This window comes from Cydia pomonella, chromosome 12 (assembly GCF_033807575.1).
Source record: "Cydia pomonella isolate Wapato2018A chromosome 12, ilCydPomo1, whole genome shotgun sequence".
In the NCBI taxonomy this organism is placed as follows: Eukaryota; Metazoa; Arthropoda; class Insecta; order Lepidoptera; family Tortricidae; genus Cydia; species Cydia pomonella.
The window spans coordinates 21,802,620-21,816,463 of NC_084714.1; the positions used below are offsets into that span (position 1 = coordinate 21,802,620).

The following is a 13,844-nucleotide window of genomic DNA, read 5'->3' on the forward strand; positions in this document are numbered from 1 at the left end:
TTATAAAATGTACTGAAATGACGTGTGACACTTCTTGGCTTCTGGGGACTGCAATGTACCTGACCAGTAATATATGATCACGCGCCATATTGCGGAATTTCATTGGAACAAAATTTTTCATACTAAACTGAACTGTCACCCTATACATGAGACACTACAGCGCCCTCTTGACAATGATCATATATTTCTGGTCGGGCTTTACTTAGGTCGATAGTAATACTGATCACAAATCGGCACACCAAATACCACCTAGCCATAGAACGATAAAGGCCTTAACGAGGGCGTGAACTGTGATTACGCCTTCCGAAAATACCGACAGCGGCATTAGCGGAGCGTTTAGAGGCCGGAACCCATCAAGCAAGAGTAGGGACGTGCTATGGGGACATTCGCGGGAACATTCCGTACCAGAAACATTCCAGGAACGTGGAAACAAAGTCCTCTGCTCACTGCCAATCCTACTAGTAGATATGCTCATCTCGCTAATCAGGCGTTTGTATACTGAAGATTTGCCGCAAAAATCGAAAATATTAATTTCGTCATCTTCCGCTCTATCGCACGAATAGGGCAACGAAGAGTGATAGATAAGCAGATAATGAAATTTCGATATTCGTTTTTCGCAGTAGGCCCTCTATTACACAAGCTGGTATATATACCGACTGCTGGTCTAAACTTACGAGTAAGTCCAGATGGCTGACAAATGCTTTATTAAAGGTGACAAATGACTTGTTAAAGATATTCATGCTGTAAAATTCCAAGGTGTTGGCAGTTGGTGTTAACAGTTCTTGTAGATAAGTAGTTATGACTTCAAAACATTTGTCATTGTGTTTTCTTAATTTATTAAGTGTCAAAAATCCTGGATAATCTAGAAAGACGAAGGCACTAGCCAATCTCTCTCTACAGAATTATATCCGACACATCAGCCGGGCTAGCATACAAGTGGTGCAACAGCATCTCGCCCGCGAGATGGACTACTCGCCTTTTTGTAACTGTTCATGTATTAAATAAAGAGGAACGGGTAGATACTGCCGCACCCTTCCTATGCTTGGCCTACAGGTCTTCTTCCTCGCGTTGTCTCGGCATTTTGCCACGGCTCATGGGAGCCTGGGGTCCGCTTGACAACTTATCCCAAGATAGGCACTAGTTTTTACGGAAGCGACTGCCATCTGACCTTCCAACCCAGAGGGTAAACTAGGCCTTGTTGGGATTAGTCCGGTTTCCTCACGATGTTTCCCTTCACCGAAAAGCGACTGGTAAATATCAAATGATATTTAGTACACGAGTTCCGAAAAACTCATTGGTACGAGCCGGGGTTTGAACCCGCGACCTCCGGATTGCAAGTCGCACGCTCTTACCGCTAGGCCACCAGCGCTAATCGCTTGGCCTACAGGTATACTTTCAAAATAATTTTTGTTCTTTTTTCAGATAACTCGGAATGAACAAGGAATATTCCTACGAAGATAACATCACTCAGCACGCGATGAAACCGCGATCAAACAGACGGCCCTACAAGTCAAGCGGAAAATAGTGTCCGCCCGTTTCCGAACCCCCATCACCTACCCTAATTAGAACCGACATAACCTACAAAACAACACAAGTCACAAACCATTCGTCAACCTTATTACATTGACAATAAAGACCACAAATCTTCAGTTAAGAATTATGATTTCACGTATCTATTTACGTTGGAATTGGCGCGCCATGTCGACGCAATAATTCGAACGTATTAAGTACGCTTCATTTCACCAATGCTAAAAACTGTATTGCCCAAAAACATCGCGGAAAGGCCAATAAACGAAATAATTACAGACGATTAAACTCTTCCCGAATTGTTTTCGCGTTCGGAAAATATTGCATTTATGAAAACAACAGCGAGAGCTGTCCCACTTTAGAGTACAATAAAGTTAAAAGCAATTTTAATGAATCCATTTGGTATTAAACCGCCTTTTATGTTGGTGGGACGCGAAAGCAAGAACACACGATCGTGGCGATGCACGGTAAGGTAGAAGTACTAGTGCTCGACGCTGCACTAGTACTCGACATGGGCACTTTATGTCAAAGTGACAAGGATTAAGTTCGACTACAGAAAAATCTTCGTTGTTCAAATTTAATCTATATTTCCATGAAATAAAGTGCCCATGTCGTTGACTAGTGCAGCGTCGAGCACTAGTACTTCTACCTTATAGCACCCGTGACACAAACATAATAAAGTAAAATTTGATTTTTTTAAATCATTCAGATACATTTACATACATTTTGTGGGTCACACTAGGCTAAGCCTGTCCCGTGACTCCACGTTTGCGCATTCTGTTAGGAGCGATTTTTACATACATTTTACCGAAAGGAATAGAATAATAGTACTAAATATGTAGGTACTGAATTTCTCTAGGTACTGAAACTCTCTTCTTTGTCCTATCCTCACGGCTGAGGGACGTGACAGTAATCTTTCCCAACGCTTTCGGAGCCGCCCGTTTTGGGCCCGATGCTCTTAAGCTACCTAACCGTGCTTGGAGCTACTTTTGTCTAAATTAGCAAAACGCATGTACTGTCAGCTGCAGAGAGGTTTCAACCACTTCGTTTTTTCGCGCCTCTTTTTGCCTCTCGAATAAACAAGAGTTACAGAAAGACAGATAACGAAATATCTTTGTGGATCTATGTTCTAACCAAGTTTAACTAAGACAAAAACCACGTGATCTTATCCCTAGCGTGACTTGACGACACGCATCTCGCTGTGAAAAGTCGTGAGGAGTGCATATGTAAAAGTCGTGAGGAGTGCATATGTAAAAGTCGTGAGGAGTGCATATGTAAAAGACGTGAGGAGTGCATATGTAAAAGTCGTGAGGAGTGCATATGTAAAAGTCGTGAGGAGTGCATATGTAAAAGTCGTGAGGAGTGCATATGTAAAAGTCGTGAGGAGTGCATATGTAAAAGTAGCCTAATTATGAGTTTGAACAGCGCCGCTCCGTGTGTTCTGTCCCATAGAGCACCATCCACGACATTGCCACAAATATCAAATATCAAACATTTATTCAGCAAGAAGCGCTGGTGGCCTAGCGGTAAGAGCGTGCGACTTGCAATCCGGAGGTCGCGGGTTCAAACCCGGCTCGTACCAATGAGTTTTTCGGAACTTATGTACGAAATATTATTTGATATTTACCAGTCGCTTTTCGGTGAAGGAAAACATCGTGAGGAAACCGGACTAATCCCAACAAGGCCTAGTTTACCCTCTGGGTTGGGAGGTCAGATGGCAGTCGCTTTCGTAAAAACTAGTGCCTTCGCCAAATCTTGGGATTAGTTGTCAAGCGGACCCCAGGCTCCCTTGAGCCGTGGCAAAATGCCGGGACAACGCGAGGAAGAAGAAGAGGCCACAGGGGCACTTTTACATGTCCATTTTTACAAACAATAAAAATTAAAAAAAAAACAATTACAAATATGGAATCGATGAAATAATAAATACTTTATTAGAGATGTATACTGTCTCTAAATGTCAAATTACACAAAAAAAAACTATGATAAAAAAAATAAAACCATAAAATACTAAAATTCTTTAGAGATGTATAAGTCTCTAAGTGTCGGAGATAAATTATAAAAAAAGATATTAAATTATCCTTAGAGATGTAGAGGGTCGCCAAGGCTTGAATTCTTATATAAATAATTAAAAGACAAAAAATAAAATAATTAAAACAGACAAGAACCGAATGAATGTCTCACGTTAATGCCACTCAAAAGTAAAGTTACATACTTTAACATAACATGTACCCCGTGTAATAAGCTTAAATAGACCGGTCTCCACAAACAACACCCGTTCACGAGTATGACGTGTATCTCAGCCATCGCCTCCCTCAACCTTCATTCGGGAAAGTCAATAACGCAAAGAAACAATAACGCAAGTAGTTGCAGTATCACTATTTATAACTATCGTAGTTAAAACAAAGGGCCCATCTATAAATTGGCTGCTTTGTTGTGGTTGTTAGGTACATTATTAAGTTCGTTTGGGTCGTCCCCAATAAGATTTATCGAGAATATTATAGCTCCTGTTTTATGCTCCTATTTGCCTTTTATACATATTTTCTAGCGCTAAACAAATATTCACAGATTTGTATTTGCTGGTTAGATTGCTTTCTGAGTAATCTTCCTTAATGCAAGCTTTAATTAAATAAATAAAATAACAAGGTAATCTTTTACAAAAATAACTATTACAGTACATATACCGCACTAGTGCGAAAATTAGCATATTACGTTACTATGTCAAACATTTAAAGAGCCATATGTACTGTAAAACGTTGTACGATACAAGTACGAATAGGTAATTCGCAACTCGTGTCGATTTAAAACACTCCCTTCGGTCTTGTTTTAATTTATCGCCACTCGTTTCGAATTTCCTATTTTTCGCACTTGTATCGTAATGTACTATTACAGTACATGTGCTACTTTCCCGCAAGCGTGCGGGAATGAGCACTTTCCGTGCATATGTCGAAACTTTAAAAAACATTTGTACGATACATATGCGAATAGGTAGTTCGCAACTCGTGTTGATTTTAAAAAAAAATCACCGCTCGTTGCGTTTTTCCTATTTTCTGCACTTGTATCGTAATAAATAACTATTAATTTAAGAAATACGTTACCTTCTTTGTAAAGTTTAAAAACTTCTTCTCTCTTCAACTTCTTTCGATAAGAGTTCCATTTCAACAGCAATCAGAGTTAGGTAGCACCAAAGATACATTGATTAAGATGTGTCAAGTCTAAGACAATATTGCGCTTCGAATTTGACAGTTAAACGAGATGGCACTGTACAGCTCCGTATATTAAGCGGTAACTCCGATTGTCTAAACTTGACATTTGATAATTCAGAGATAACAAAACATATGACGCAGTACAGCGCCATGTGCTGCGGCTATCAAACTAGGGGGCACGTTTTTTCTTTGACTCTATATCCCTCTATTACAATCAATTTTCTTTGATAGCGCTATCTACCACTGAAGCCAAATATGTAACAATACCAAAGTTTCCATCACCAGTTACACTACTCAACTCAAAATATATAGATTACCAAAAAGATATTTATCCGCCTAATCAATTTAAAACACAGATTATTTTAGCATGCTATTTTTATTTCCAAATCAATTCTTTTTTTTTTAAGCCAAATGGTCTTTTTCATATTTTACGATTTTTTATTTATTTTACGTATTCAATAAATTTTTAAAAAACCTGTAATTTGAATACTTATACCGTGAAACCATTTGAGACCAAACTAATCGGGTGGTATCAACCCATCTGCTATCATCTTCTGCCTCTTGGCTTCTTCTCTCGCTCTCTTCTCTGCTTCCTTCTTCTCCTGTTCTTCCTTCTCTTCTTGTGCCTTCTTCATCGCCATGGCGGCCAAAGTCTTCTGGTCCAACTTGAAGAAGTTTATTGGTTCCTTTGTCGCTCTTTCATCCTGAAAGTTAAATAAATAAATAAATATTGGACAATCTTATGCAAATCGACCTAGTCCCACAGTAAGTTCAATAAAAGCTATAACAGACGGGCGTACTGGACCGTGACCTTGGTCCGGTCAAAATATCTCTTTCTCACTCTCACTTATAGCTGCGTCCTAAACGAACGTACTTTGGACCACCTTCCACACGCTCGAACAGGCCTGCGCCCGTCCGTTACGACTTTGAGGCTTGTGTTGTGGGTAACGTAGTGGCACCAATGACCGACAGGAAACCAGTAATCAGACTCTTTAACTTTTATCTAAGAAAATAACGATACATTTCCCGTATACATATGATTGAAAACATACCTTAGCGTTCATATTCTCAATAAACTTGACATAATTGATCCGTCCGGTCACTACATCATAAGTTTTATCTTTCATCGCCAGTTTGACCCAATCTACGAACTCTTCTTCTATCAGCGGCTCCCCCCAGGTGAACAGCTCTGTTTTAAGAAGCTCTAAGTCACACAACCCTGTAGAATAGAACAGAAAAGAGTTGGCATACGTTTGTTGTTTTTATAAATGGTATAGTTCGTGTCATCCACGATGACGCGCAGATTTGTCAAATCTAACCTTTAATAACATTACAATACGACTCAAGGCATGCGTCTTCGTGAATGTGTCATTGTGTGTGTGTGTCTACAATCAGTTTTGGGCGTGCTGCTTCGAAAGATCGAAGATTGTAGGTTCAAACGTCAGATCTAAAATTTATGTACAAAATCACCTGTCGAATATTAAGAGTGAAGTCACCACGACTACACTAGGTGGCCGTCAAAGTAAAGTTTTACCTGTTTCTTTTTCATCCTGCCCCAAAGTCTGCATGGCTTTGGTCACCACCAGCTCGATATCATCCCCCCACTTGAGCTTGGCTTCGATCATGAAGTACCACTCGTGGAGCTCCACCGTGTCGACCAGGTCGTCTTCAAGGAACAGTCGGAACATCTCCTTCACTTCCTCGGCTTTGGGGTTGAAGCCCAGCTTTCGTAGCATTAGAGGGATGAGCTTAAGTGGTATCTGTGACATATTTGTTTCAGGTTAACGAAATATTTCAAAAGGTACAAAGGTTTAAATTATTGTACTATTATATTACAGTGTGTGTGCTATGCCTCACAAAATAGCCTTAACGTACATAAGCGCATGTATGTGGTATTCAAATATATAATGATTCGTTTATATTTCTTTCTAACCAAGATATCACATTTCAATGCCCGCACATCACATGGCGACCCTGCCAGAGTGCGGCCTTGTGAGGCACTGGCAATTCGTCATTCGTCACACTACAATGTACTAACCTAATCTGAAAAATGTAACTGAGTTAAAGATATAATAACTTAGCGAGGTCTAGATTGATTGATTGAATGACCCATTTTTTAGGGTTCCGTACCCGAAGGGTCAAATGGGACCCTATTACTAAGACTTCGCTGTCCATCCGTCCGTCCGTCCGTCTGTCACCAGGCTGTATCTCTTGAACCGTGATAGTTAGCCAGTTGAAATTTGTATGTATTTCTGTTGCTGCTAATAACAACAAATACTAAACTGAACTACTAAACTACTACTAAATACTAAACTGGAATGACTGTAAAGCTCGGAGTTCCACAGGGTTCAATTTTGGGTCCTTTTCTCTTCCTTGTATATATAAATGATCTGCCGAACCTTGTAAAACATAAATGTGAGATAGTCTTATTTGCTGATGACACCTCACTAATTTTCAAAGTTGACAGGAAACTGAGCGATTATAGCCAAGTCAATGAAACTTTGGAAAAGGTACTAGAATGGTTCACAGCAAATAATTTACTTCTTAATGCGAAAAAGACGAAATGTGTCAAATTTTCGCTGCCGAATGTAAGAAAATCTGAAACTATCATCACATTAAATGGCGAAACGCTGGACCTTGTCGAGAATACGGTTTTTCTGGGCCTTACTTTAGATAGTAAACTGCAATGGGCCCCTCACATATCTGCCCTGGCGAAAAGGTTGAGCTCTGCCGCGTATGCAGTAAGAAGAATCAGGCAGTTTACTGACGTGGAGACAGCTCGCCTAGTTTACTTCAGTTACTTTCACAGTATTATGTCTTATGGCATACTGGCGTGGGGCAAAGCAGCTGACATAGAAACCATCTTCGTTCTTCAGAAGAGGGCAATCAGATCTATTTATAACATGGCTTCTCGTGACTCACTGAGAGAACGATTCAAGGAAATAGATATTCCCACAGTAGCTTCACAATACATACTAGATGTGATAATGTATACGCATAAGAATATAAAGTCCTTTAAGAAACTGTCCGATATCCATAGTTATAATACGCGAAATAAACATAAGTTAGTAGTCTCCAAGTTTCGTCTACAGAAAGTTAAAAAATCGTTCATGGGAAACTGTGTAACATTTTATAACAAAGTACCCTTAGAGGCATGGAACCTGCCCTATACTTCATTCAAGCAATACGTCAAAAATGCACTTCTCAAAAAGGGATACTATAAAATAGATGACTACTTGGGAGACACGGAATCATGGCCAAGTATCCAGTCTCAAAAGCTGTAATAGTTTTGCGTGCAGTGTCCCGGAGAGGCATATGGCGCTGTTGTTTCTAGCTGTTCAACCTTATGTATTAATGTTTGTTATGTTTTAGTTATTTTGATGATGACATTGACATATTAAATACATAGTAGTTATGTATTTTGTAGAACTAGTTTTAAGATTGTTAGCTTAACAGTCTCTTGACGTGAAATATGTATTTCATACAATTTTTTATTTTTTTTATTCTTTGACATTTGGAGAACCTTTACACCTCCAAATCTTATTATTGTGTATTATTATTTTTCTCAGACCGTGGGGACCTTATACATCTCCAAACTTAATGTATTAACCGTGGAGACTATACGTCTCTGTCATATTGTATAATATACTTGACTTGGTACATACTAGTTATGTACAGAATGTAGCATTAGTTTATGAGACTGCTAGTTTAACAGTCCAGACGCGGTTTATTTATTTAGTATAAATTTTATTTTGACACTTGGAGAGACTTTACACCTCCAAATTTTATTAGTATTAGTACTCTGACATTGGGGACCTTTTACATCTCCAGATTTAATGTGTTTTTAACCATAGAGACTATACATCTCTATTGTATTGTATTAATTATTTATTTTAAGATTATTATAATGTAATGTTTACCCAGGTATTGGCTGTTGTATTTATAAATGTTGTTATGTATTTTTCATGTCACTATATGATGTTACTATAAATGTTGTATTGACTTGTAAAAGAGCCCTTGAGGCCTACTTGCAGAATAAATTTTTGAATTTTGAATTTTTAAAAACAGAATAAAATAAATATTTAAGAGGGGCTTCCATACAACAAACATATTTTTTTTGCCGTTTTTATAAATAATGGTACGGAACCCTTCGTGCGCGAGTCCGATTCGCAGTTGCCCGGTTTTATATAAATAATGGTACGGAACCCTTCGTGCGCGAGTCCGAGTCGCACTTGGCCGGTTTTTTTATTTTCGTCATTAACTATAGGCGAAACCACTACCACTAGTTTTTCGGTGAAGGAAAACATCGTGAGGAAACCTACATACATCTGCGAAGAAATTCAAAGGTGTATGTGAAGTCCCCAATCCGCATTGGGCTAGTGTGGGGACTATAGCCCGAGCCCTCTCGCACATGAGAGGAGGCCTGTGCCCAGCAGTGGGACGTATATAGGCAGAATTATTATTATTATTAACTATAGGCGCTAGAAGTGTCATAAGGGACAAAGTGACGCCTTTAAAAATATTGGTTTACCTAGGTTATATTGCTTTATCTAAGTTCAGAGAATTCGGTAGGTGACAAGTATATTTTGATAGACAAAATGACCCTCATTTGAGGGCTAGTGGAATGAAAAAGTAAAAAAAAAGAAAGAAGAATATATAACTTGCACTCTAATTAGCTCCACGATTTAAAACTCTCACCTTATCTGCTCGTAAGTACAAATCTCGTGCGTCTTAATGTTCGACTTAGGCATGAATTATAAAGCGGCACGTGTCCATAAATTAAGCAGATACTTTGACTGCGATTAGAAAGCTGCCAGTAATTATTTTACGTTAATTATCTTCTACATATAAAAGCACACGAGATAGGAATTGAATACGTAATTTTGACGGAGCTTGGAAGTTCGGAACGAGATTAATTAAGTTTAACAATTTTGGTTTCACGGTAAGTAGTCTGGTCTGATTAGTCAAGGCGTTTCAAGGGTTTCAAAGTCTTCCAATTAGATAGTGTAGTTTATTTACAATACATTTCGACCTTGGGAACATTTATGATATTTTTTTTTAATTTAAATTGTTTTTTTTTAATGCATGGTAGTTATAATATGTATTGTTTTGACAAGATGTGTCTTTCCAAGAAGTTTCTTGCCGGTGCCATATTGGGATTTAGGAGGGATTTAAATCTTCTCGGGTCAGAGGTGTAGGATTAGAGCCGGCGTAACTTTATTTGACGTTTATAAGCGCATCGTAATATGCCTACTTGGAAAATAAACTTTCTTTATTTTTTTAGGTATATTTGTAAAGAAGAAAATTAAATTACGGTTTAACTCACGTGTTAGTCAACTTTCTTGGAGTCCTCGAATTTTCAAGCACTAGAAGTAGGGAATGCAATAACCGGGCGTTTTTCATTACCGGTAATTTACCGACGCGAGGTCCCACTAACCGGTTAACCGGTAAATTACCGGTTATACGTTTATGAAATAAAAAACATTGATTTTGCATTATTTTCGTCAGTAACCTTTAAAAGTAATCGACAGCACGTTATAGAAACATCGACAAAACATAATAATGAAAATAAACTATAAACTTTAAACAAGATATATTTACTAATCATATTAAATAAAAAATCAAACATGTATCATTTCAAAGCGAAATGAACTTGTACATTAAATAAGCAACATCAAACTTTTTTAATTCTTTAAAAATCGCAGTAATCAAAGGGTAACAAAAATTATAACTAAAGAGTGACAGTCGTCATTTAAATGTCATACAAGTTTGCATTTACACATCTATCAATATAATATTGTTATTAAAGTAACTAAAACCGTAATCAACATTCATTAAAATCTAGTAAATATAAGAAAAAAAAATTTAACAGCAAGATTAGTTTCATATCATTTTAACACTAGTTACTTTAAATTGCACTTTAAGAGGCCGTTATCGATTTTAGTCGCAAAAATGTCAAATTGATAGATTAAGCGCATGAAATAATACACCTTTTGGTTACTATTAAAAATGACAAGTACTGGTTTCTTTTAGCACGTCTTGTTATCTTTCATTATAATTTTTTTTTTTTTTTAAATAACAGACTCACTTAATTAGTAATGTTTTTTTTCTGATAGACGTTTAGGTAAACGCGCGAAAAGCAGTGATTTTGTCGATCTTATTTGTAAATTGGTAATTATTTGTAAACTGCTAAAAATGGTAATTTTGTAATACACATATCGTGTACTTCTACTTTAATAAACTACATTTTTGTTACTATTAATTTGAAGTAGTGTAAATGAAAGTTAGACGAAATCAATTTTCTCCAGAAATTACTTCAAAACAAGTGACAATTTCTCTGAAAATTGACTTAATTTCAACGTAATTTTGATACTTAAACAATCTACAACATTTGCTGAAACTGTTCTTATACATCATTTTGTATAATTTACTACCATAATTTATATGAATTTAAAAAAAATATCCCTTCTCGTCACCTATTACCGGGGACGCACGCTTGCGACCTCATTATTAAAAGGCAAGATGAAAAAACGTGCTAATAGAAACCAATACTTGTTATTTAGATATTACGTAACAAAAGGTGTACAATTCCAACGACTAAATCTATCAATTTAAAATTTTTGATCTAAAATCGTTACCGGGCTCTTAAGATAGGAGTTAGAACGTTGCTTAGACATTCGTGAATGATATCTTGAACACAAGTAACCAGCGGTAGAAAATGTTCTTTCGCATTCTACACTTGTCGGACACTACAGACTAAAACAAAGGACACTGAACATAGTAAGGCGGGTCGGGTAGGGGTGGCGAGAAGGGAAAGGGCGAGGGATTAGCGACCACTCATTTGTCACAAAACATTGCTTCCTAAATAGTTCCTACTCCGACGAGATCATAAGATGCAGAAAAGTAAGTATTTTAAGTGTCTCTTCGTAATCGTAAACCGTAGTAATTGTTTTTTTTTGTAAGTACGAAGACATAGATGGGCTAATTCAACAGGTTTTTACATTTTTATTTGCCTATACAACGTTCGGTAAATTCCCGGTTACGGCTGGAAATTACCGGTATTTTACCGACTGTAATATTGGTCAAATTACCGGGTAACCGGTTTACCGGTTAACCGGTTAGCATTCCCTAACTAGAAGTGCTTAGGATCTGAGCCTCTGAGGGCCTGCCGCCAACATCGAAATATTTTTATTTTTATACCACGTCACGTGGTAGGCAAGCATAAGATCCTTTGTTTTATAATATGTACTGTGTGTCTGTGCCAAGCGGTTAACGTTGCCTATGGCCACCTGCAACTCCAGCGTTGCTGACCATTTAATTACCTGTCTATAGCGTCTTTAGAAAATCACCACCCAACCCATCTATACTCCGTTACTACCTACATTTATGATCCACAAGTTCCATACATAATCAGTACACATTGCAAAACAAAGGCCCCCGCCGCGTATGTCTGTCTGTATGTTCGCGATAAATTCAAAAACTACTGAATTTTCATTCGGTTTTCATCTATCAATAGAGTAACTCTTTGGAAGAAGGTTTAAGTATGTAATTTGTTAAGGTTTACCCGTGCGACCAATCTTTTTTTTAGTTTTTCTGAGATTTTCTTCGATTTATGAAAATACACACCTGAACGAAGATATTCGAATTATTGGACCATATAGTTATGGGAGCTTTTGCACTAGATATAGTTGGGTTGTTTACGGTCGTTCATTTCAGCTGGAGCGGAAGGAAGTTCGTCTGAAACCGCGCAGTATTTACGGTCTAGAGTAACAATCGATAATTGCCATAAAATGTATGTCCGTAATCGTCGACTCGACTCGCCTGCGCCTGATAAGCGAAATTAGATAGCATAAAAATGGTATCGATTTCCATTACAATACTTACAGGAATCAGTGAAATATGAAAAACATTACATTCCTTCTGACGCTTAAATGTCACATGATTGCTGCCATTACTACAGTCCCTCTGCAGCAGACATTAAAATGATGAATACCTTTTCCGTGTTATCTTCATCATGCGCCTTAAACATTTCCTTATACTTCGCGATGTCTTCGGGCGTGAAGCAGGCGGGCGGTGGCGGGATCTTCTTCGGCTTCGGCGGGGCCCCCGCCATCATCGCTTTGGCCGCCGCCGCTGCCTTCGGATCTACTTTGCCTTTTTTGGGTCCCATTTTTTGGGTTTAGGTATATTTTTTATTGTTACTGAAGGAAAGTAAAGGCAGGTAGTGGGTAGTGGGAATTTGAGGTAGCTGAAAACAAACACACTTAAGGGCATTTCTGTTTAGAGTAGCCTATTAGCCAGACGCCCTTCGGCTGATAGAAATATAGCGTGGAAGCCGAACTAATGCCATAAGACATAGTTTCCCCTAGATTGGAAAGTCAGATTTCAATAATCGTAGTGCCTGCGACTGTGGTGAACTAGTGTGGTGTCGCCACACGCCAATTCTCGGTGATATGATGCCAAAAGACTACCCCGGGTTTCTTTAAGATGCAGCCGGGAAACAGCTAAGATTAGAAGGAAGACGAGAGTTTACTCGTTCTTAAAAAACTAGGCTGTCTAACACACGGGCGTACCGGACCATGGCCTTGGTACCGTCTGAGGCCTCTTCGATCGAGTGGAGGATGGCTCGCCGTACATTCGTTATGACGCAGCTATGAGTGAAAGCAAGAAAGAAATAAGCTGACCGGCCCAAGATCTTACTGGTCCGGATGCCCACCGGTTAGCACTTTTATTTGGATCAGAGCCCACTTGTTATCAACACACGGTGTTAATTGCCACATTTTCTTTGTCCCTGTTATGCAATAAAAACATAAACATTGGATTTGCTTTTGGAAATAAGAGGAACTAAAACCAGACTTACATGAAAAATTAACGGAAATTCAAATGCATTTTTGGCTGAGATATTTGGATTTGATTATGCAAATTTATCGCATTTGGCATGTTTTGAATGATTTGACCATAATTAAACAGTATTTGTGACAGTTAAATGTTAAAAATCAATGGTGCACTCCCGTGCTTGCCAAGCTATAGCAAAAAGCCCTCGTTATTTTAATGCCTTTAACGGCTTTAACTGAAAAAAACATTAAATTACACAGCAACATTTTTAGAGCTCTA

At 38.2% G+C, this 13,844-nt stretch overlaps 1 protein-coding gene across 2 annotated transcripts; it reads right to left on the bottom strand.

Moving 5' to 3' along the window:
• Positions 1-5,087: 5,087 nt before the first annotated feature.
• Positions 5,088-13,798, bottom strand: LOC133523847 (uncharacterized). Of its 2 annotated transcripts, XM_061859594.1 has the most exons (6): positions 13,591-13,797; positions 12,868-12,978; positions 12,724-12,822; positions 6,265-6,490; positions 5,783-5,949; positions 5,088-5,434 (listed from the first exon to the last, which is right to left on the bottom strand). In XM_061859594.1, the coding sequence occupies exons 2-6, from the start codon at positions 12,898-12,900 to the stop codon at positions 5,249-5,251; spliced, it is 711 nt and encodes a 236-aa protein (XP_061715578.1). In that variant the 5' UTR covers positions 12,901-12,978; positions 13,591-13,797; the 3' UTR covers positions 5,088-5,248. The 2 variants fall into 2 exon arrangements, with proteins under 2 accessions (XP_061715578.1, XP_061715577.1); XM_061859593.1 differs by having other exon boundaries at positions 12,724-12,978; positions 13,591-13,798.
• Between the last annotated feature and the right edge of the window lie 46 nt (positions 13,799-13,844).

What these genes read in the sequence shown, in the direction of transcription:
- LOC133523847 (XM_061859593.1), bottom strand. Translation starts at nt 12,900, where the DNA reads ATGGGACCCAAAAAAGGCAAAGTAGATCCGAAGGCAGCGGCGGCGGCC. An exon ending in GCAGGATGAAAAAGAAACAG is followed by an intron (nt 5,950 to 6,264) that starts GTAAAACTTTAC and finishes TCTATTCTACAG; the next exon opens with GGTTGTGTGACTTAGAGCTT. An exon ending in TTGAGAATATGAACGCTAAG is followed by an intron (nt 5,435 to 5,782) that starts GTATGTTTTCAA and finishes TTTAACTTTCAG; the next exon opens with GATGAAAGAGCGACAAAGGA.